We start from the raw sequence: 22,787 nt of genomic DNA on the forward strand, positions 1-22,787 counted from the left end.
TTCCTTCAACTCACCACACTTAACTTCTCCAGCCAGAATATAAATATAACCACTCCTCTTCAGAATCAGGGATGAAAAGTGTTTATAAAATCAGGATGTTTCTGAATGTTGTGAAAGAAGAAGGGATATGTGTAGGGAACAGGGCCTTACTATTATGGATAACGTGAGTTGGGAAGTTATCGTTTAAAATATTACTACTAGAAATCTCTGTAGACATCAAAAAGTTAGAATAGCTCGAATCTCAAATGAAGTCTGTAAAATCACAATCACGGGAAAAAGGTACCTCTGAGAAGATCACAAGATGTTTTCTTCTGTACTTTTTGCATATACCATAAGTAAGTTATTCCTGACAGCTACAGAAAGGACGTATTGCATGCAAAACAACCACAAAATAAAAGTCCAGTATGAACAAACCATTACATGTCTCCGGCTTGATTCTGTGGTTGTTATTTGCATAATTGGTAATCGGTAATTGGAGCAACTTGCGTGCAGGAACAACCACAGAACAGAGTCTTCTGTGACTTGTGTTTATCTAAGTTATCTCTGCTAATGACTTTTAAAGAAAAATTCCATTTTGAAGTAGATGTAAAATATGGGAAAGGAAAAAGGTTTTCCAACTTGACTCTCTCATATTTTAACCCTTGACAGAGGCTAAGAAGTCATCATAGAAGGCTATCTTTTCATTTTGATGTATTGCTGCTATTTCATGCCACAAACACCATCATTCCCCCCCACCCCCACCCCCCATAAGCTGCATAAGGGAAAAATCTCATCAGGAGTACGCTGGGGCAACCCACATGTGATCACAATGTTTGCCCAATTGTGTACGATGTCTAGAAGCCATTAAAAATCAAAGTAAAATCTGGGGCACACGGGTGGCTCAGTCAGGTAAGCGTCTGACTTCAGCTCAGGTCACGATCTCACGGTCTGTGAGTTCAAGCCCCGCATCAGGCTCTGTGCTGACGGCTCAGAGCCTGGAGCCTGCTTCAGATTCTGTGTCTCCCTCTCTCTCTGCCCCTCTCCTGCTCCTCAAAAGTAAATACACATTAAAAAAAGTAAAAGTAAAACCCAGTTTTACACGTGGTGAGCAATGCAGCTGTTTTTGTCTCTCCTGGTGCCTTGATGAAGAGCTATCGCAACAAGCTAAGAAGGGCATTCACACGGAGATAAAATACCTGGTGCAGAATCCATTTTCCCCACAACTTCCGAAGGGCACGGCTACACTCTGTCTGGGAAACTCTTGTTTAACTATAGCCGGCAGGCTCCAGCACTGGGAACTGTTGGCACCTGAGGCAGGAGAAAAGGCCAGCAAGATCTGCTTCTGCAGCATGGAGGCATCCAGTGGTGACTGACTGATATCGGGCATCAGGTCCCAGCAAGGAAGGGAGCTGGATTTCACAGCAGGCTGCTCTCCACCTGCACAGATGCTGAAAGTGGCACTGTCTGGAACGTGAAAATACTGAGAAAAGAAAAGACAATGCCGAGAGAGCACGGTTACTGCACCAATGGAGAGAAGTGAAGCTTTTGAAAGCACAGCTTCTAAGAAACCATAACCATGTAGTCTCAGGAGGTGGCTGGGTGGGGGACATGGGTATGTGAGAATCCCATTCCCATGAGAAAGCCCCAGTGAGACTATTACAAGCTGTAAGGGCAGGGTCTGCTTTTCTAGGCATAATGAAACATGATAGGGCCGGGGTGACTTAGAAGGTGATGCAAAGTTCTCAATGTCCCCCAGGTACTGCAAAAATCCAGATGTCGTAAGGGTCGACATGCCACATGCTGGGGAGAGAGTCCTCTTGGATGGGTATGACCGGACTGAAAGGGTGCGCTCTGAGGGGCCTTGGGAAGAAGAGAGCTGAATGAGATACAGAACAGTGAACTGGGAGCTCAGAAGACAAACTCTGTTTAAGGCTCATCCTGAGGGAGGAGGAAACTCTGATCCCAACCCTCAGTTGAAATTCCACAGGGTTTCTGGCACATTAGAAAGTCTCAGAAGTTTGACTTAAAAAGGACCTTTAGAGATACTTTATTTAAAACTCTTCTTTCACATCTGAGGAAGCTGCTTTCCAGAGAGCTGCTGACTTGTTCAACATCACAAAGACAGTGAGTGGCAAAGCCCAGCTGGAGCCAGGCTTCCTGCTTCCCATTTGGTGGGTTTCCCACTGTTCCACACACCTCTCTGAGAGGCTAAGACCGTCATGTCTTTAAAAATAATGCCTACACCTGCCTGAAGCAGGGTATGGTTGAAAAAGGGGACACTCCTCAGCTGCCTGGAAGTACGTGGGCCCATCCCTCTTCTCCAGGGAGCTGAGGCAAAGCAGGAGTTCACTGTGATGCTGGGGTTGTGGTTGCCGCAGGCTACTACCATTTCCTGAGTGCCTGGCCTTTTTACTCATATTAGCTCATCTAATTGTCACCAAAAACCTGTAAGGAATGAAAAATTATGCCTATTTTCAGAGGAGGAAATGTCAGCGTGGAAAGCCCTGACCGAAGGTCTCAGGAAGCCCGAAGGTGGGGAGGAGCAGGAGAATTATCTGCACACATGCTGATTCTCTTGCCAAATCCTCACCTAAAATGGAAACATTGTTGACTTCTATTTCTGACCGGGTACTTCTGGTCACATAGTTATTCTACTGATACTTTGAAGAACCCAAATGAAATTCGATTATTCTGACATTTTTGTAAATACTATCATGCACTGTAAGCTTAGAAGAGTAAGACTTTCATCCTGTTTTAGTGTTCTAATGTAATTTTTAGGAGCTGAAAGGGATAAAAATAAATGCAGACATAGCTAAAGAAAGAAAATACTTTCCTACGTGATAGTTTCAATAGCATACAACAACAGGTTACCACTTAGCATATCATGTTTTTAAGTCCTTTTAAACTATCTCCTTACTCTTTCAAAATAGAAGTGTTCACTTTAATTGTATAAAGAAGAGAATCAAAAATCTTTCTTGGATTTATTTTCTGCATATTCTGCCAGTGGGATGCTAACATAAATGGGCTGGTACCTTTTCACAGTTACTCTCCTCGTGGGCAGAGAAGTCAGGGCTCCCACACGCGTGGCTCAGCTGGGGCCGAGCCCTCTGCCCACACGGCTCCTCCAGGCACCGCAGCCTGCGAGGCAGATGCTCTTTTCCACGACACCCGGGAGCCAGCCCTCAGGCCACTGCCCCGCGGGCGGGGCTTTGCCTTCGCTAGCATGCTAGCCGAGTGTGCTGTGGCCTCCAGCGGCTGGGACACACGCGACACGAATCCAGCAGTGCGTCGGGACCTGCTGCGTGTTCATTACCTGGAAGCGCTGGCCACGACATCCGTGGTTTTAATTCAGTACAAAATAAATTTCTCTTTACCTACATTCAGTGTTAGTTTCCTTCTTTATTCTAGGCTAAAACCTTAATCTTACTTATCGCTAATTGATCGAAACTTAAGACAAATCAATAATGTTATCGATGGCTTACCTCCTTTCCAGAGTGGGGTTTGGAGACAGATAACTGCGGTTTATAAAATATCTGATAGGGCATATTATTGATTATCATAGTCTTGTCTTCAATCTGAATAATCTGTATACCCTGCTGAACCAGGGAGGAGATGCAGAATTGACATAACTGCAAGACAAGCGAGGAAAGAACGATTTTGAAAACATTATAAGGCACGTAAAACTTTCTCCTTTTTTAAAGGGCCATTTTATCTCTCAGCTTGCCCATGACAATACCAATTTTACCTTTTGTTCCAGCACATTAAAATTTTTTTTTAACGCTTATTTATTTTTGAGACAGAGAGAGACAGAGCATGAACAGGGGAGGGGCAGAGAGAGAGGGAGACACAGAATCTGAAACAGGCTCCAGGCTCTGAGCTGTCAGCACAGAGCCCGACGCGGGGCTCGAACTCACGGACCGTGAGATCATGACCTGAGCCGAAGTCGGACGCTTAACCGACCGAGCCACCCAGGCGCCCCATGTTCCAGCATATTTATCAGAGTCCCCTTTCAGTCTCAAAGACGTCCCAGCTCCCCAAAGGGCCACTATTTACAACAGGTGTCCTGGCACACCAGTTATTTCTGGTGTTTCCAAGTTATTTAGCCAATTCCCTCACAAAGTATTTATGTAGGAACACTTGTATGTAAACAGAGGTCACTCAGGTTTTCAACATGAAGTCGAGCACTCCTCCTCCTCTTCCTCATGCTCATCGTGGCAGCTACCTCACGAAAGGCCTGGGAGGGACCAACGGGAGCCCTAAGAACAGCATCGAGTGGCCCTGGCATACTGCTTTCTTGTGCTCCACTTGTAAGTACTTACGCTTGCTAACTCACAGAATCCTCACATGGGGCATCTACTGTTGTCTCCATTTTACAGAAGAGGGAAATGAGGCTCAAAGAGGTTACGTAGCCTGCCCAAGGTCAAAAAGACAGAGAGGGTCTAGTTGGGATTGAAAACCAAGCAGTCTGGTCCTATGGTACAGCTCTTAACCTCTGCGTGTATCATCTCATTACCTTACCATGTTGTATGACGGACTGGTGCTCAGAGAAGATATCCGCTTAGTAAATGGTAATGTCAGGACAGCAGTTCTCAAAGTGTGGCCTGGGATCCATGTGTGTGTGTGTGTGTGTGTGTGTGTGTGTGTGTGTGTGTGTGTATTGGGGGCGGTGGGGGGGGGGGAGGGTCTATGAGATCCTTTCAGGGTGTCCAAAGGTCAAAACTATTTTTATAATAAATACCAAGACGCTATTGTCTTTTCTATTCAAATTCCCTCATGAGTGTACAGTGAAGTTTTCCAGGGGTTATATGACCTATGATGTCATTACTGTCGTGGCAAACATACAGAATGTATGTTTGTGTATTCTTGGGGTCTAAAGTTTTGCTTTAATTGCTAGTTTGATGAGTATCAATAGCCATAGCCCACATGAACAAAAGGGTTTTGGAGGTCTGCAATAATTTTTAAGAGAGTACAGGGGTCCTGACACTAAAAAGTTTGAGAATCACCAGGAAAGAATAATGATATAAATATAGGCAATAATATATTTTCCACCAGTCCATTCATTCATTCACATTTATTCCGCATTTGCTGTGGCCACTTTGTGAGGTGCTGGAGGTATTGGGTGTTGGGTTGTATGGCATCACATTTTTTTCCAGGTTTTGATGGTCGTTCTCAACTTACAACTATTCAGCTTTGGGTGATTCACGCTTGCAGCTCTTTGCCATTTACACCCATGTTACAGTATTTTGGCCGGCAGAACATAAACATGTGTTGCCCAGACAACTCTGAGGAAATGGATACCAGCCTGGAATACTGAAGAGAAACCAACTTCTTTGTATAGAGCAATTTATTTTTAAAAAGTCACCAAATGACCCTAACTTTTTTTCGAGAGGCTCTTCAAAGATGCCTGTCAAAATCTAACTTCTCCCCAGAGAAAGGTCATTCTAAATCATACTACTATGATGAAGTAGCCCTTCTTCTTCTGATTGGGAGGGCTAAAATAACGAAGATATTGTTAAGTACAGCATGAGACCTTAACGTGGTACACTATGATATTGTGCTTTCACGCATACCGGTTGCTGTGATTTGTTACTATATTATTGAACTTAATTGGTTTTCATAGAGTTTAGAAAAGATTGATGCTGAAGATCATGCACCATTTGTATTTAGTTAAATAGCCGATTAAGTATGTTTTCTGCATTCATATCATTAAAGAGTGAGAACCAGTCCTCTGTTTAGGAATATAACTTCCTCATAACATTTGGCACCATGGGAAAATTAGAGTGGCTTTTGCTCAGGATGCCCTTTCCAGGAACGTAACCTTTGCTATAGGAGGTTTGTCCTTTCACTCAGTGCACAGAATGTTAGCAACTGTACTTCCTGCTCTAAGAAAAGGAGGCCAAGTACATTTGTGGATATTTTGGAATAAGTTCATTTTTCCCCCACATACGATCAATCAAGTGACCGCTGAGTGTTCCGAAATAGAGTGGTTATTGGATAAATTATGTGACATGGCTTTTATCACTGCTAAAGGAAAAAAAAACCCTGTATGAGACAGAGGTCTAAGAAATCACATGTTGGACTGTTATAAATTGTCTAGAGCAAGTTGTACCAAAACTGGATTAAAGAGAAAGGGGTAGACTCATTTTAAACAGGTGGAGGGGTAGGCATGCTATCTCCCCTGAGCCATGCAGACTTTGATCCTACCTTCTGATGTCCTGGGAAAGCACCGAGTCTTATTTCAGCATCAACAAACCCTTCTTCGTCCAGTGACACAACTTCACCATTACCTCCATCTTTCCACTTTGGAGATGTCAGGTTATGGACCAGTTTAATTGCTACTGACTTATGCACAGTGTTCGTATTTGCCCAGTATATTCCAATTTGAAAAGCCTCCTGGAAAAATAATGCCTCAATTATAAAGTATTTTTCTTAACCGTGATATTTTTACCTCAATTCACAGGAATTTTTTTTATATTATATAATAGGTCTACTTAGGCAACCAAATCCCTTTATGAGTTTTGTTTTTGTTTTTGTAATGGCAACATACATTTTATTTTAGTTCCCAATGTTTTCTTTGATTCACAATGGAATTCATATTTATGGAAGGGGGAAAAAAACAACCCCAACTGTGGCTCCCCTATAAATAACAAAAACTTAAAAACTAAGGGTTTCATTTCATTCGACAAAAGAATAATATGCAACCTTAGGTACATGTAGGTCAGCATTCTAATTCCATAAGGTAACATCATCTGATTATTAAAAAAAAAGAAAAAATAGGAAAATACAATTGAATAAAGATGTTCATGAACTGTAGCTCAAAAAAAGCACTCTTCAATTGTTCCCCACCAGGAAAACATTTTATTTAGGAGTTCCATGTACTCTGTTTTCTTACAGATTTATGTACTTCTTGAAATGGGTTAGCCTTATCAAGAAAGTTCTCTTGTGATGGAGTACAGTCTTGCTGCGAAATTCTGTTTTACATTAGGGTTTCCCCCTGTGCCAGCAATGACTCCATATTGTTATTATCAACAACTGGGTGGACATCTATGATTATGGATATCCAAGTCCACTTATAAAGGAAAAGGGGCCCTGACAAAAACAGTTGTTGAGAAATCCTCAATTCTTACCCACCTTGCAGATCCCAGAGAATTTCTGTAAGAACCACAAATCTATCTAGGGAGTGGGTTAGCACAGAATATGACTCTATATCCTTAACATACCCTGGGTAGGCCAATCCTAATGCTTGTCAAATATCCTGTACACAATGAAAATGAAAATGTAACTACTAGAAGTTATCAAATTTAATGATAACTCAAGCGTGAATACTGCTGATGGGGGAAAAAAGACATCTGAAATGTCTTTGAATATCAAAGAACATTCCATACCCCTTACACATGCATCTAAGACGACAGTTTTCTACAACTGATTCTGTTAAGAACATAAATGCAACCTCAGAATAAAGGCTAGCTGTTGAAAGCAAAGAATTCATATTAGCTAAAAAAAAGGTTATAGTACCTGAAAATTAGGAGGGATAATAATTTTGCCAGCAGGAACCTGTAGAACAATCTTCTCTCCTTCAAACAACCAGAGGTCCCACTTGGATTGATTGATAAGCAGGGCCCAGGGTAGAAGTTCTATCAACAACGTTCTAACATATGGCTTCCAGACTGACAGCTTCACTCGCATTGGGCTATCCCACTGACTCAGCTGTTCATTCCTGTTCCAAATACCACATCCAAGAGACTCAATGAAAAATGATGACTTCAGTATTCATGAAATATGTTTAGGATTCCAGACACACAATGCTCTTGTATGACACCTTTTCACACTAGACTCATCCAACGCTGAATTTGCATCCAGGAGAAAGAAACTTTTCACGCAATTACGTTCTAGGTTATGAGTAAAGCAGTCTACAAAATACATTTACCCAGACAATAAAAGGTCAGAATTGGATAGATGCATGCATATATCTTCTTTTTAAAAACACCTTTTATGGTATCTAGCGTTTTGGTGAATGGTCATTTATTAATATTGGTAAATGTTTGTAGACAAAGATTGCTGGAGAACATTACCTGTCAGAATCTTTTTCATTATATGGCCACATGGGTTGAAGGGACTTTTCTGGCCCATAGAATTCATCAAGGATCTGATTAACTGTGCATCCAGGGTGTATCTTAGTGGCTATTTGCTTAATGAGGGATGTAGAGATGGGGACAGCACAGTGTGAGGGATCTTCTTCTTCTCTAGGCAGTCGAAAGGAAAAAATAGGAGTAAATACCAGATTTCTAAAGTGGCAGACAATTTATTGAAAAAATATAACCCTAGATGTATTATAGACCAATACTTTTTTGTGAGATTGAGGCAATTTTTGGTGATTTAGGGATTGGTAACACAGTTTTTGCATAATATGGGCCCTGGCCCCTTCTCCCTGCCCCCGCTCCCCATGTTCTTGGGTGAGAGCTCTATTCATTTCTTCTTCCACTAGAGAAATTATGTGTCAATTAAATTTTCTGATCCCTCTTATTTATTTCTAAGTTTAATGAAAGAGGCTGAATTCTATCCAAAACTATTGAAGAGGTTAAGAGAACACTAGGCAGGGCAATTTTATTTAAAAAAAAAAAAAATTTTTTTTAACGTTTATTTATTTTTGAGACAGAGAGAGACAGAGCATGAACAGGGAAGGGGCAGAGAGAGAGGGAGACACAGAATTGGAAGCAGGCTCCAGGCTCTGAGCCATCAGCCCAGAGTCCGACACGGGGCTCGAACTCAGGGACCGCGAGATCGTGACCTGAGCTGAAGTCGGACGCTCAACCGACTGAGCCACCCAGGTGCCCCTAGGCAGGGCAATTTTAAAATAACATTCTCATGAGGAACCTACAAAAAATTCTACGTCCCTTCTTCCCCTCCATAATACAAAGTTGCTTTTCTACTGAATCTCTCTTAGGAAAAATGTAAGGACTTTTCCAGTACCTTGCTTGAAATGTTAGGTGATGTACAAGGTCAGGTTCTATGTTTTGCAGTGGTTTTTCCTGTCCTTTTCCTGGAATAATCTGTGTTTCACTCAATCCCAGACTCCTTTTCTCCAAATGTATGATAATGGGGTCTGGAAGATGACTTCTCATGATAAAAAGAGGGCTGAACACAATCTATAAAAATAAAAGGACAGAACAACTTTCATATTTGCTTTGTTGCAGTATTCCAGCTGTTTGATGCTGAAACAAACTTGTCATAAATCTCTTCTCTGGGTCACTCTGACCTTAATTTATTTCAGAACAGGAGAGGTCAGAGTCATATACCATATTTTAGGATTGGAAAGCACTCACCATTCGTTGTTGCACTTGAGAGTTGGGTTCTAATGTCAAAACTGTGCACCACACATAAAAAATGGAACTGTTTGAAGATGGCACCTGCATATGAGGTAGTAAAGGCTTCTATTAAACACTAGTTTATTAATTAATCAAAATGAGGCACAGATATAATGTCAGTTTTGAGAATTAAACAATTTAAAGTTATAGAAAAAAGCCACTAAAAAAAAGAATAACTAAGCAAAAACAGATTTCATTATGGTATAAAGTGAACGTGCAGTGAGTCCATGAAGCCAACGCTTTCTTAAAGACAAGGGGATTTGGTATGAGGAGAGACTGACACAAGACTGGGTGGGAGAACGGCTGAGAAGATTTGTCCCTCGTGGGAATGAAAGTGATGATGGCAGAAGGCAAGAAAGAGATAAGCAATTGATAGCCCACTGCCAAGATTTTTCAAGTGGGGAGAATACCATCCCTTCCCTCACCCCCTCCCCCACACCTCCACCCCAAGCCCTGCTGCATCAGGATCTTTCTCAAGATAGAACTTGCCTCCACCTGAAAGGAGTAGTGTCTTAGCTCTAAGAACTCCTGTGTGGCTGTGGGATGGGAGGAAACACTTTGAGAAGCAACATTCAAAGTCTTTTTATATTATTTCAGATCTCCCTCTTTTGTACAGGTCATTTTTTAGATAAAGTGCTATAGTGAATAAAGAACATAATGAGGAATGTTAATTTTAAAGCTGCTCTATTCCAGATTGTACTACTTCTTATACCTGAATGACAATGCTATACTCAGGGGACTTAGATTCCAAACACACGTCTCTTGACCAATCTTCGTCTCCTTTGGCCTTTACACACAACTCTGTCAGTTCACTGTTTTCCAGTATGTATGAAGGCAATTTCTGTTTGGCTGTGAGGCAGTCAAAATGTTCTCGAATCACAGCTTCTCCATCTTGACCAATGTAATGCTGAACGACTTTTAGTTCTATACTTTGAGACAAGTAACTACAGATGATCTGTCTTCCACAGATGATAATCTAAAAGATAATAAATAAACAAACAATAAATAACACAAATAGAGCTCCATCAATTCAGATTTCATGAACTGGAAATACGTAACTGTTCTGACAGTAAACTTGTTGGTTTTAACAGAAAGAAAATGAAGTCATTAGCTTATTTGGAGCATACCAAAAGAAAGGCTTGGTCGTATTAGCTTTGTTCATGTTGAGTTTACAGCACTCAAAAGACAGGCACAGGCAGGGTCCACATCCAGCTAGAAACACTGATTGTGTGCTTGAGAGTGAGGTGGGACGGGAGATAAAAGACCTATGGAATGAAAGCCTTGCAAATGTGCACACACAAAAGATAGTTGACCTGGAAAAGAGGTAGAGGTTGAAACTAGCAACTGACCAAGAGTTTAGGGGCAGACTCAGAGGCAAGAAGCCAGGCCAGGGGCCGGAGAAGAAGAGGCAAAGAGGGGTGGAGGTAAACCAGGAGAAGTGGTGTTGCTGAAACTCCAAGAGCAGAGACCGACCAAGATGTGGTAGTGAGTGGTGTCCATAATGTGGCAGTCAAAAAAGATGGGGGTTGAAAACAAGACTTCGGCTCTGGTGGCTGAGAGGCCAACTGGTGATGTATCTATTCCCAAGGCTGGTTTCCAAGGGCTTCCTGCAGTCTTATGCAGTAAGAGATCATTTTATAAATTGATAATAAAAAAATAACTTTTAACTCAGATGCCTTATTTTATTTTATTCAGGTCTTCCCCATAGAGAAGAAGCATGTATCATTGTAAAACACACGTAATTAACCATTAAACCCATGTATTACCCAATTTGTCATCCAGCTAAGAGTATGGTTCACAGTAGGCATTAAGAAATGTCTCTGAAATCAGTTGAAGTTGAAAAGAGAATGCAAAATTTATTCCTATGCAGTGAATCCTTCTGTAATACAAATATTCACCATGAGTGGAAAACAAAGGACTTTCATATACTGGATTTTCTTGTTTGTAATATTTTTTCCAGATTATAAAAATAGTAATCTCTCTGTCACACACGTACACACATACCCATACATATGTGGCTTACTTATGGGTCTAAGGATGTGATGGTTAATTTTACGTGCTGACTTGAATGGGCCACAGGCTGCACAGGTATTTGATCAAGCATTATTCTGAGTGTGCCTGTGAAGGTGAGGTTCACTGTGTATTGGTAAACTGAGTAGGGAAGAGTGCCCTCCCCAATGTGGGTGGGCCTCATCCTGTCAATTCAAGACCTGAATAGAACAAAGAGCCTGAGTAGGAGGGACTCCTCCAACTGAGCTGAGACTTTGGTCTTTCCTGGCCTTTGGACACAGACCAAAAAACATCAGCTCTTCTGGGTTTCAGCCTCCATAATTGTGTGAGCCAATTTAAAATAAATCTCTCCCTCTCCTTCTCTGCATACATACGTACACCCACATATATATGTGTGTGTATATACTCATTTTTACAAATTAGTTCTTTTATTCTCACAGCAACCATATCAAATAGGTGCTGTTATGACTCATGTATGAGGGAACACAGAGGCACAAGGGAAAACAGAGGCACAAAGAAGATGGATAACTTGCGGGACATTACCCAGACTCTCTGGCCTAGAGTCTGTGCTGATAATCACTCTGAAAGTCTGTTTATTGTAAAATTAATACCTACTAATTAAGAAAATGTAGAAACTATAGAAAAGAATAAAAACTGCCCATCATAAGGTAAATGTGGTAGATCCCATTGGTTCTATTCTAAATAGGTGGTTCCTTCCTTTCCCTTGATATGAATAGCCCTCATTTGGTTTAGGTCTCAAAAAGCAGCTAAGTACTCAGGGAAGGTGGACACCTCCATGAACCCCAGAATCTATTATAATTGTTACAAACTAATCCTGGTAAATCGATTCTCCTTTTGCCAGTGATTACTTTAGGGGTGAACATGGGACGCTCTCTGGCTAATAATACGAAAAGGGAAGACTGCTAAAAGGCTCTGGGAAACATTTTCCTCCTTGATAAGGGAGACAATTTGAGAAGCAAAAGCCCTGCTTCTTGTCTGTCGTGGAAGATGTTATGAGAGGATATATATGCATCCATCTTTCGTAGGCATCTTAAGACAAAAAAGGCAAATCCAACAGGACAGCAGAGCAGCAGATACAGCACTGAGTTGCTTAATCAACCAACACCTAACTCAGCTTCTTCATTCTTATTATGTGAGATAATAAATGTAAAGGAGGAATAGTTCTGCCTCATTAACTTATTATGAAGACTAAAAAGCCTATTTTGTTACTTCAAACTGAAAACATCCTAATGGATACATTTTCCTATGTGATTAAGGGTACTTTGTAAACATCTTTGTAAGTAAACTATTATTTACACAAATAACTATGAATAATTATTTATGAATGAACTATTACTTACCCAAAATAAACCTGCTAGATTGATAGACCAAAAATAAGATGTCATTGTTGTTTCAAATGGTATTAGTTGAACAGTGAAATTTAGCAGTTTCTTAAACACTTATTTTCCAACTATCTATTCCTTTGAATTTTCTTTAGAAGGAGAACATCTGTAAAAACCAAACTGTGCTTAACTGTTATATTATTCCTACTCTGCCATAATAATCTTTTAAAACAATGTTTTCTCAGTAACAAACACAGAGGTCAACTGGACCATGAGTCCTAAGTTAGCAGGCAAGCTTTTCTTTAGCATATGCTAGGGGTTACCAGGCACTCATGGTTAAGTCTTATGAGGCCTTAGCGTCGCCTAACTTTAAGTAAACACGTGAAAGCTCTGAGGCAGTATTCAATTTTGTTCTTACTCTTGGTGTGCCCAGGCCTGGCAATGTATGCACACTGCTCTTGCTTCAGAACCTTTGGGCCCCATGAGATTTAGGAGAGAATTTTGCTGTCTCTCACAGAAACCACAGAATCTCTGCAACCATCTGGGACTCACTTTGTTTAAAGACAAAGATCCTCTTGGTGGGTTTTTATAGTTTCATTTTCAACTATAAAGCCTGTTAAATAGGCTTTCAAATTTGATAAAAAGAAAACCCTTAAAAGTGGCCAGGGAGGGAAGGCTACTTAGATGAAGGGAAATCCAAAATGGCTACTCCTCAGAGCGGTGTTCTTCACGGCTGCTCCCACGCAGGGTTCAGCGAGAGCCATGTCTGCTTTTCTTCAACGTGGCAACACTTACAATGCCTTTATTTTGAAAATTATGGTTAAAATTTCAAGATTAATTTATCAGTTGAAGACAGCTACTTAATTTTTTTTAATGTAGGGTTTCTCTTTAATACACATTTCCAGGTTTCACACTAATTCTCCTCTTTCCCCAAAGCCACAAAGACGTGTATTGAAGATTTCCACATGTGATTTTACTTAGCAGGTTTCAGAACTCTTATTAGATCAGTGCCAAGAAGAATAGTGATATTAAAGAATAACTCCAGAACACCAGATGCACTGGAAAATGATATCTTAGCCATGATTAAAAGTGTATGTATAAAGATACAAATATACATACATACATACATATGTACATTTAAGTTTTTAAAGTGGTGAAGTTTTCCTCAATGAGGGGATGGGAAACGTGGGAGCCAATATGTGTACAGGGGTAGCTGTATAATGTACAAAGTTCTTGAGAAATTTTGTATGTGGTCAGTTTTCATTCAACTGGAGAAATGAGAGGGTTATAAGAAAGGCAGGGTACAACCAAATGGCATTGTTCAAATGTGCACTAGCCAATTCTCCATCATCCAGGGGCATGTTAATGCAGTTAAGGTACATCAGGGAGCTGCACACACTCACCTCCCCAAATGGAGCTTGGTAATTAGGCAGCTGCAGTTTATTTCCCAGCCCAGGTGGGACAGAAGGAAAGAGGCCAATATGAGAGAGAGGAAGGAATTCGTGAAGTTCTTCTGAAACCTTGATTCCTATCTGCCTTCCCAACCTGGCTAATTGAGGAAATCCTGTGTCTCTGATGTACCTTAACTGGAGCTAATCTGAATTTTGGTTGATCTACCCTGACAATAAAAAATTAAATCCAACTGAAAGACTAGACAGACTTTTCACAACTTTGACATATGCAGCGGTTGTTTTGAAGTTGGTGGCCTGCTGAACCTTTCAGCATTACCTGGGTTCAGTACCAACCATTTTCCATTTGCTTCATTCTAGGTTAAACAAACTGCTCTTTCTGTGTTCCACTTTCCATTATTTTGCTAAGTTTTTTAAATGGCCCTAATTTAGAGCCCAGTCTCATTTGGCTATGACAATAAATTCTAAAACTCAAAATATAAATTTTGCGTGTATGTGCCTTCTATGACAATGGGAATGGAAAATGGACCTCCAGTTCCTGCGGGACAAGATGACACTTCTTTCAAAAAGATACATGCAACGGGAAGGTGGCTTCTGCTTCCATTACTGGTTTCTGAAGAGTCCTTTCCTATTTGGCTAGATTCTTCTTCTTCTTCTTTTTAATAACAGCATTTATTATAGTAGAATACAAGCAGAGAAAAGTGTGAGAGGGACTGCTACAGAAAATAATTATGAAACATTCAATGGTACAAATAACATTTGGAAATCCTGAAATGTGATTTGCACCAGATGCCTTAAAAATCTGTATATTTGACATTAACAGAGAGAATGATGAAAAGGATTCCTTAAACTTCTAATGAATGGAAAAATTTTTGTTAGTCTAAAACTAACAAACTATTTTTGCTAATAGTTTGGAAAACACAGAAAATCAGCCGAAGGTTGGGACGAATATATATACTTAGTTATTTGAAGGACTAATGTGGCCCTAACAAGAATCCGGTGACACAAAACAATGAATTTTGGTTAAAGAATAAAGTATATCTTTTCAGTCTGGGAAGATGTATCAAGCACCCCAAAAACATTCACATTTTTGCTCAGGTGATTAAGTTTTATAGCAAATTATTTTCAGGACAGACACAGACATTTGGACATACATATGTATACACAAAGATATTCATTTAAGGGTTTATTATGGCAACAAATTGGAAATTATCTAAAAGTGCAGTAACAAGGGGATGGGTGTCTAAATGGGTTTCAACATAACACAGGGCAAATTACTATGCAACCATTAAAAAGATAGTTCAGGAATTTCAGATAACATGAGAAGATAAGCATCATATAATGTTAAGTGAAAAAAACAAGTTGAAAAACTAATTATAATCAGATCTCAAGTTAGTAAAAAAAAATATCTGCATAGAAAAAAACAGTAGGAAAAAATACACCGAAGTATTTACCTTTGGGTGGCAAAAATATGGGTAATTTTTCTTTTCTACCTTAGGCTTTCCTGTGTTTTCAGAAATATTTGCAAACAGTTAACATAAAAATAACCACAAGAAACTAATATTTATTGGGTGCTTTCTTTCACAAGGGGTATATGGAGGCACAGAAAGGTTAAGAAATTTGCCTAAGGTATCAGGTAATAAATAGTAAGGCTGAGAAATGTTTTATTATCAGGGGAAAAAAAGGTAGGTAACATTTTGTGAAAATTTTCAAAAAAGGTACTTTTCATGGTCAACTTTTTTGACTTCGGGTTTATTGTTGCGAAGCGTAATATCTGCTCAGGAACACTGTATATATTAATTTATCCCTGAAATTTAATATTATTCCTTAAAGATACATAATATCTATGCAAGAAGGAGGCACTATTTTAACACAACAAAGTCCATTTACTGTTACTCATGCCTGGGAATATTTCATAATTGTGCCTATAATTTACTGAGTTATGACAGTGGGCCAGGCACTACCGTAAGCACTTCACATATACAAACTCATTTAATTGCCACTAACTTTGTGACAAAGGCACAATCACTCTCCCCATTTCACAGATCAGGAAACTGATCAAAGAGGTTAAATAACTTGCTGAACGTCACACAGCCAGCAAGGGGATACAGCCAGACTGGCTATGATGTTAACCACCAGGATACACCATGAGAACCACTTCTCCGTGGAGTGACCCCCCCCCATTCCACTAACTGGCCACTGTTCTAGCAACCACAGGCAAAAGAGCTGAATGAATTGGGGAAGTTTAGACCACAGCAAGGGCCATCAAAGTGGGAGCCCTGTACCAGTATCATCAGAATTTGTTAGAAAAACAAATTATCACGTCACACCCAAGACCTCCTGAATCTGGAACTCTGAGGGTGGGACCTAGCATCTATGTTTTAATAAGCCTTCTGGGTGATTCTGACGTACATGCAAGTTTGAGAACCAGTGGCCTAACGAAAAGGCAACTAAGAGGAAAGAATCATCCTAGCTTCCCTTATGTTTCCAAAGGGCAGTAATAAAGGGGAGATACAACTTACAGAGCCCTCACCACAAGTGGTGTACCCCTCACAAGTTCTGACGAATGGTATAAACTGGCCAAATGGTGAGAGATTTTGGCTCGAAACTGAGAAAGAGCTTCCTGTATAGCTGGAGGTAACCAACTATGGAAAGGGCTACCATGTGAGAAAAGGAGCCTTGTATCATGTGGAGTGTTCAAACGGATGCTGAGTGACCATTTCTCAGGCACACTGGTGAATGGGTAGGTGTATAAGGAATTTTGAAAGACCGTGAGTGACAGAATCAGAAAACCACAACGTACTCATTGGGCAGGTATCTGTTGAACGCATATCCAAGTAAGAGAGTCCTGAAGCCAGATGACAGTCAGAGACACGTCTTGTTCTTACGACTTTCTAGCTCAAAGCTCACACTGGCTAGGCTGCTTCCATCAGGAGCCCCAGGAAGACCCATCTGTCCCATGCTCCTATCTTTAGGTTATACTGTCTACTTGGACTGGCCTCTCTTAATCCAAATTCTACATGTTTTCCAAAGCCCAACTCCAGTCATATCTTCTTAGTGAAACCTCTAAGAGTCCTTCACACTTACTGTCGGTTGTGTACATTGTTGGGTTTATACACACTTGCAATTTAAGAGTGAAGCCTGTGTCACATAGTGTCTTCCATTTTACTCTGTTCCACTGCAGGCAGTCACCGACTACTTGAAGAATGGTCAGTTCATTGGGAAAACTCTTCTGCTATATTCTTTTCACTCCTGTTGCCCACAATAATGAGAACATGAAGTCCAGCTCCCTGATTAGGTGCAGACCAGGGACGTACAGGGTACGGGTCCTACTGTTCACCTCACCGGTTGCTTCCTGTCTGCCAAGTACGGGCAATGGCGGAGCCCATGTTGCCTGCTAAGGAAAGCTCCCCTTTTCCTTGTCCAGAGGCTGGGGGGCTGTTTCTATCATGTCCTCTGTTCACATAAGCTCTGGATAGACTGTTACAATCCAGATGCTGATGTATATGTTAAAACTCTTATGACAAATCCAGTTATTATGTGTGCAGTGAAGCCAGTTTTCAGATTTTAATACTTCCTTTTTTTCTTTCTACTCTTGTCATATGTGCCATGCTTGAAAAACATCTTTTAAAAACCACATTTTCACATCTTAAGAACACAAAAAAAGTGTCAGATACTTTTTTTCCCCTTTGCAGTCTTAGAACTTCAAAAACAGCCAAAAGGAAGTTTTATAAAATACGTAAAAATATGTGCTGAGAGCTGAGGTTTTATATGCCAAGAGTTAGACTGTAGTGAATTTTTACTGCAGTTAATATTAACTCCTAGGAAAAGAAAGCTTGCTGGAGACCCCGGCCCACTCTGTCATGGGAGGTATCACAACACTTTCTCAAAGATTACCCTTACATGTATGAGAACCAACTCCTGGTTATCCACCTTTGGGTTATCCAGAGTCCCCAACACCCTGTCCTTCTTCTCCTTCTTAATAAAGGCCTTTTGGCCATTTCACAGCTCATTAGCACCTCTACCAGAAGGTAGGTGGTGACAGAGAGAAGAGGTGAAACTAAAATCAGTAAATTTTACTGCTCGTTAGCAGCTCTTGTAAAAGATGTGAGACAAAGGGTTTGAAGCCATCATCATCCTCAGGATCATCAAGAAACTTGTGCACAGTAGTAGGCGGCAGAACTAGACATACCACTGGGATTTTGTTTTATTATTTAATTATTTTCATTTCTTTAAGTTTCCCTTCCACTAGTTACATCAAATAATTAAGAGCTGTCTGGGCCATGAACACAAGGAACTTACCTGCTTCTGCACTCCATTGAGTTGCTGAACCTTGATGATGAGTGAAGCAGTTCGACCCTTGTACTGAATAGTCCTAATAAAAGTCCCGGCATGGTCCACACTGAAGGGCTCTGACCAGCGCCAATTGCCCCAGCCTTCAATACAGATGTGTAACAGCTGGAGAGAAAAACAATAATCATCATAATGCCAAAAGTGCCAACAAAAATCTAGTCCTAAAATGAAAGTCTCGTTGCTGGAAAACCTTCCTATTTGTAATATTTAGCATCTGTTTTCTTTCTAACCTGCATTATTCATCCACTTCCAGCTTATTCAACCAGGCTAAGAATAGCAAATATGCCACAGAGAGTCAATGTGGTTTTCCAGATCACATTTTAAACCTTCTTAAAAATAATTGTCCTATCAAATGGTAAAAGGCCTGTTGAACATTTGAGAAAAGACCATTTCAATCATCTGGAGGACAAGAAGGTTGAAATGTAAGATCAAAGAACATTGGTCTTGGCTGATGGTTTATTCCTTCTTATGGCTAGACAGTAATTAAAGCAAAATTTCATTTGTGGCATTATTTTTGACCCTAAATTGCCATTCTTTATTTTTGCTTTTGATGAAGAACAAAATGGCAATTTGAGGAAGCAGTTCATTCAATATACTGTTTTTATGAGATCACATATATCAAATTAGAACTACCTTCAACATTTTTAAAGTATGAGAAAATGTCTTTGTTCTATTTTTCTTCTAGTGTGTATTTGTTGTCAGTTTTACCAAATGAGTCTCCTGATTCATTCATATTTATTCATATAGTACTGCCACTTTTGGTAATATTTAGATTTCTTTCATGATCATCAAATATTTTCTATTTCTACTTCTACTTACTAAATGCGGCTAAGAAAATCAGTTTAACTGAACAAGTATTCCAAAACAATATAATAATTACTGCTTCTTTAGGATACAATGAAGATAAACAATGTTCTATACAATTACTAAGGATAAGGAAATACAACTGACATTCTAGGAAAAACATTTATATGACATACAAACTCACTATTTTCTTTCATCTCATACATGATTTTTTATTAAAAATTTTTAATGTTTTATTTTTTGAGAGAGAGAGAGACTATGAATGAGTAGAGGAAGGGCAGAGAGAGAGGGAGACACAGAATCTGAAGCAGGCTCCAGGCTCTGAGCTGTCAGCACACGCCCAACGTGGGGCTTGAACTCACGAGCTACGAGATCATGACCTCAGCTGATGTCGGACACTTAAGCAACTGAGCCACCTAGGTGCCCCAATATATATAATTCTTTAAAAGAATGAACCCAAGGCTAATCATATGAAACATTTTCCAAACTAACAGAACGAATAAAACTTTAAAAATATTGTATAAAAGCTATCATAATAGACCCTTAAAATGAATACATTAATAAGAATTTACATGGGAATTATTATAACAAAAGCTTTTTGATGGAAAGATTATTTTTTAGTTTCAGCATTAGAAGGATCCTTAGAAAGTGCTTAAATTAAAAAATTTCCCAAGGTACTAGTTATCACAATATGATTTTGGTGGAAAGTTAAGGGAGGGTTTTTTCTTTTGGTCTTTAAGTACCTTACTAAAATATTTTTTAAAAACCTCCTAACTCATCTCCCTCCTTTTAATATGGTCCCACTCCAGCTCTTCCTGCATACAACTGCCAGTGACTCTGTGAAATCAAGAAGCTACCATTCAGATGATTTCTAAAGAAGAAAGCTTACAGCTCAAAGAAAGCAAGAAAGCAAGAAAGCAAGAAAGCAAGAAAGAAAAAGAGAAAGAAAGACAAAGAAAGAAAAGAAAAAAAAAGAAAAGGAAAGAAAAGAAAAAAGAAAAGAAAAAAAAATCCTGGACAGCAAATACCTTTAGGGAAAATTTGGTCTTACACTCTACAACATAAAAGTACCAGAGTTATCTTTGATCTTTAAATATTAGTTACAGAGAGAAAAAAAGAAAAACAATAGTGGTGTTTGGAACCATTTCAGTTTTTTTGTAGCACCAATTGGGAATAAGAGCTCAGGGCACACACAAAACTAAAAGAAACAAGAGAGTTGTTTTCTTTGGAGAGACTAGTAGCTGGAAATGACAAAAAAATAATGAGGCAAGGTACTTAAGGTCAAGCTCGGCGATATTTTTCCTGAAAATTCCACAGCCTCTGAAGAGAGGTTTAATGTACACAATGTAATTTTAATTGGAGAGTGTTCACATTTGCATATGAGCTCAGTTTTAGGTAGCCGCTCACTCTGTCTACACAGCTTTTACTGAGTGTCACCAAGGAATATGCTGTCAGGTTTCGCTTGGCAGCTATTTGTTCTCAAAATGTTGGTGCAGATATTTTCTTTGAATTATGAGAATCCAGATATGTTTGGGTTTAATTCACACAGAAAAGCTGGGTGGGGGAAAACATAACACCTCTCCCCATATGCATCACCAGTAGAATATTTGTAATGTTTGGTCTGCTGTTAAAAACATCTAAATAGCTATTAAACACATATACTTTATTAAGAAAGAAATTACATTCCTAAGAGAGAAAATCTACAAAAAGGAAATGAGAAGGCCCAGCACTACTTTGGTCCTCCTTCCCATGAGTGACTGATCCAGACACTAGACAGCAGTGCTGAGACTCCTGGGCATCAGGTGAGTGGGGCGTGTTCTGTTCTTTTTGAACCAAATGATTAAATTTCACTGCTATAGGTACTGAACTCTCCGTTTAATAATAAATACTCATAGGTCAATTTTTATTTCTATACTGAAGGAACAATAAACCAGGCATAAAAATTTGCAATCTGTGTTTGACTACTTGATCCTAATAACATTTCTTTTGATCATTCACCCAATGCATTTTTTTTTTTTAACTTGGTTACTATAAGGAAGGTGATATGCTAGCCCCTATGGAGGAAATAAGAAGGACGAGCTGTGTTCTTTGTCCTGCGAAAAGCTTATGATCTTATAGGTAAAATAAGGCATGCACAAACAAATAACAGGAAGCATTAGGGGAGGAACAAAATGGTACAGGAATCTAGAGAAAGGAGGGCTTGCTCTACGCTGCTATGATAAGGAGAACTTCATGGAGCAGTTGGGTCTCAGAGTTACCACAGGATTTCAACTGGCAAAGATGAAGGTTCCTTTCTGGGCCAAAGGGACAATGTGAGATGTGAAAGTCAGAAGGTATGCTTGGGGGCAAAATAATAGTGTTGACTGGCTAGAGCAAAGGGAACATGAAAAACAGGAGTGAGGCACAAGGTCGGAGAGGCAGATGTAGATTGCGGCCAGCACTGATGTACTAAGTGAGGAATTTGTGCTTTATTGAAGAATGAGCCTTTTGAATGAAGCCTTCTGTATAGGGGAGCAGTGTGTTGAGAGAAGGTAAGAGTGGAGTGTGGAGGTAGGAGGGCAACGGTCAGGAGGAGAGGCAAGGTGGGCCAGAAACATGAAAACATGAGAAAGAAGAAGCAACGGCCTTAGCAAAAAAATCACTATCCTTTATGGCCTGGAGCCCATGGTATTTTTATGTTCTCTTATCAACTTGGAAATTTTCTTTCCCCTCTTTCCTATTACATTTCCCTTACTGACTCACTTCCTCTACCATCTTTTCTATTCAGGCTTTTCATTCTTTTTGGCCTACTTAGCTAGTGTCTAATACTTTCCATTGGGGAAGAAGTCAAAATAGGAACAATTCTTGTTTAAACTTCTCAATGGGAACTGCAACTAAGCAATAAGGCAGGTTGTACAGTGGCCACACTTGTTGGAAGGTCCCAAGAGACTACATTTTCTTTTCATCCAGCAGACCCTGCCCCCACCCCTTCCCAGGGCTGTACTGGCAGCCAGACTAAATTCATAGTTTTTCCACTGAAGACCTCAAATGGGAGCATATACAGCCTTCTGTTCATTTTTTTTTTTCAATACAAAATAAAAATTAAAACTGAATTACTGATCAGGGGTTTGGGGTCAGCTCTCAGGACCACCCACAGTAACCTCCAAAGGGAGAATTCCTGAATCAGTTACAGAGGAAAGAAAAACAGGATGAAATATAGGAACAGAGGGTACAACAAGGAAGGGAAAGAAAAGGGGAAGACGAAATTTTAAAAATTATATCTTAAATATAAATGAAGGTACTGGATACTTGTCTGTGAACTTTATTCATTTTATTTTATTTTTATTTTTACTTATTTATTTTAGAGAGAGAGAGAGTGAGCAAGTGGAGAGAGGGGCAGGGGCAGAGGCAAAGAGAATCTTAAGTAGGCTCCATGCTCAGTGTGGACCCTGATGCGGGGCTTAATCCCATGACCTTGGGATCATGACCTGAGCCAAAATCAAGAGTCGGATGCTCAACCAAATGAGCCATCCAGGCACCCCTCA

The 22,787-nt window shown here is 39.8% G+C and overlaps 1 protein-coding gene across 2 annotated transcripts in view; it reads right to left on the bottom strand.

The window, feature by feature from the left end:
• The window catches only part of VPS13B (vacuolar protein sorting 13 homolog B), an 806,197-nt gene that overhangs the window by 41,205 nt on the left and 742,205 nt on the right, over nucleotides 1-22,787 (bottom strand). For both annotated transcript variants that reach the window (XM_047088880.1, XM_047088879.1), the window contains exons 44-52: nucleotides 18,409-18,564; nucleotides 10,057-10,320; nucleotides 9,303-9,386; nucleotides 8,950-9,125; nucleotides 8,052-8,222; nucleotides 7,495-7,696; nucleotides 6,184-6,372; nucleotides 3,462-3,608; nucleotides 1,176-1,459 (exon numbers count right to left, since the gene is read on the bottom strand). In XM_047088880.1, coding sequence (XP_046944836.1) covers nucleotides 1,176-1,459; nucleotides 3,462-3,608; nucleotides 6,184-6,372; nucleotides 7,495-7,696; nucleotides 8,052-8,222; nucleotides 8,950-9,125; nucleotides 9,303-9,386; nucleotides 10,057-10,320; nucleotides 18,409-18,564 — 1,673 coding nt within the window. The remainder of the gene's footprint in view (nucleotides 1-1,175; nucleotides 1,460-3,461; nucleotides 3,609-6,183; nucleotides 6,373-7,494; nucleotides 7,697-8,051; nucleotides 8,223-8,949; nucleotides 9,126-9,302; nucleotides 9,387-10,056; nucleotides 10,321-18,408; nucleotides 18,565-22,787) is intronic.

This window comes from Lynx rufus, unplaced genomic scaffold (genome assembly GCF_022079265.1).
Source record: "Lynx rufus isolate CCGP_SWC_20201006 ecotype Redwood Valley unplaced genomic scaffold, mLynRuf1.p SCAF_26, whole genome shotgun sequence".
In the NCBI taxonomy this organism is placed as follows: Eukaryota; Metazoa; Chordata; class Mammalia; order Carnivora; family Felidae; genus Lynx; species Lynx rufus.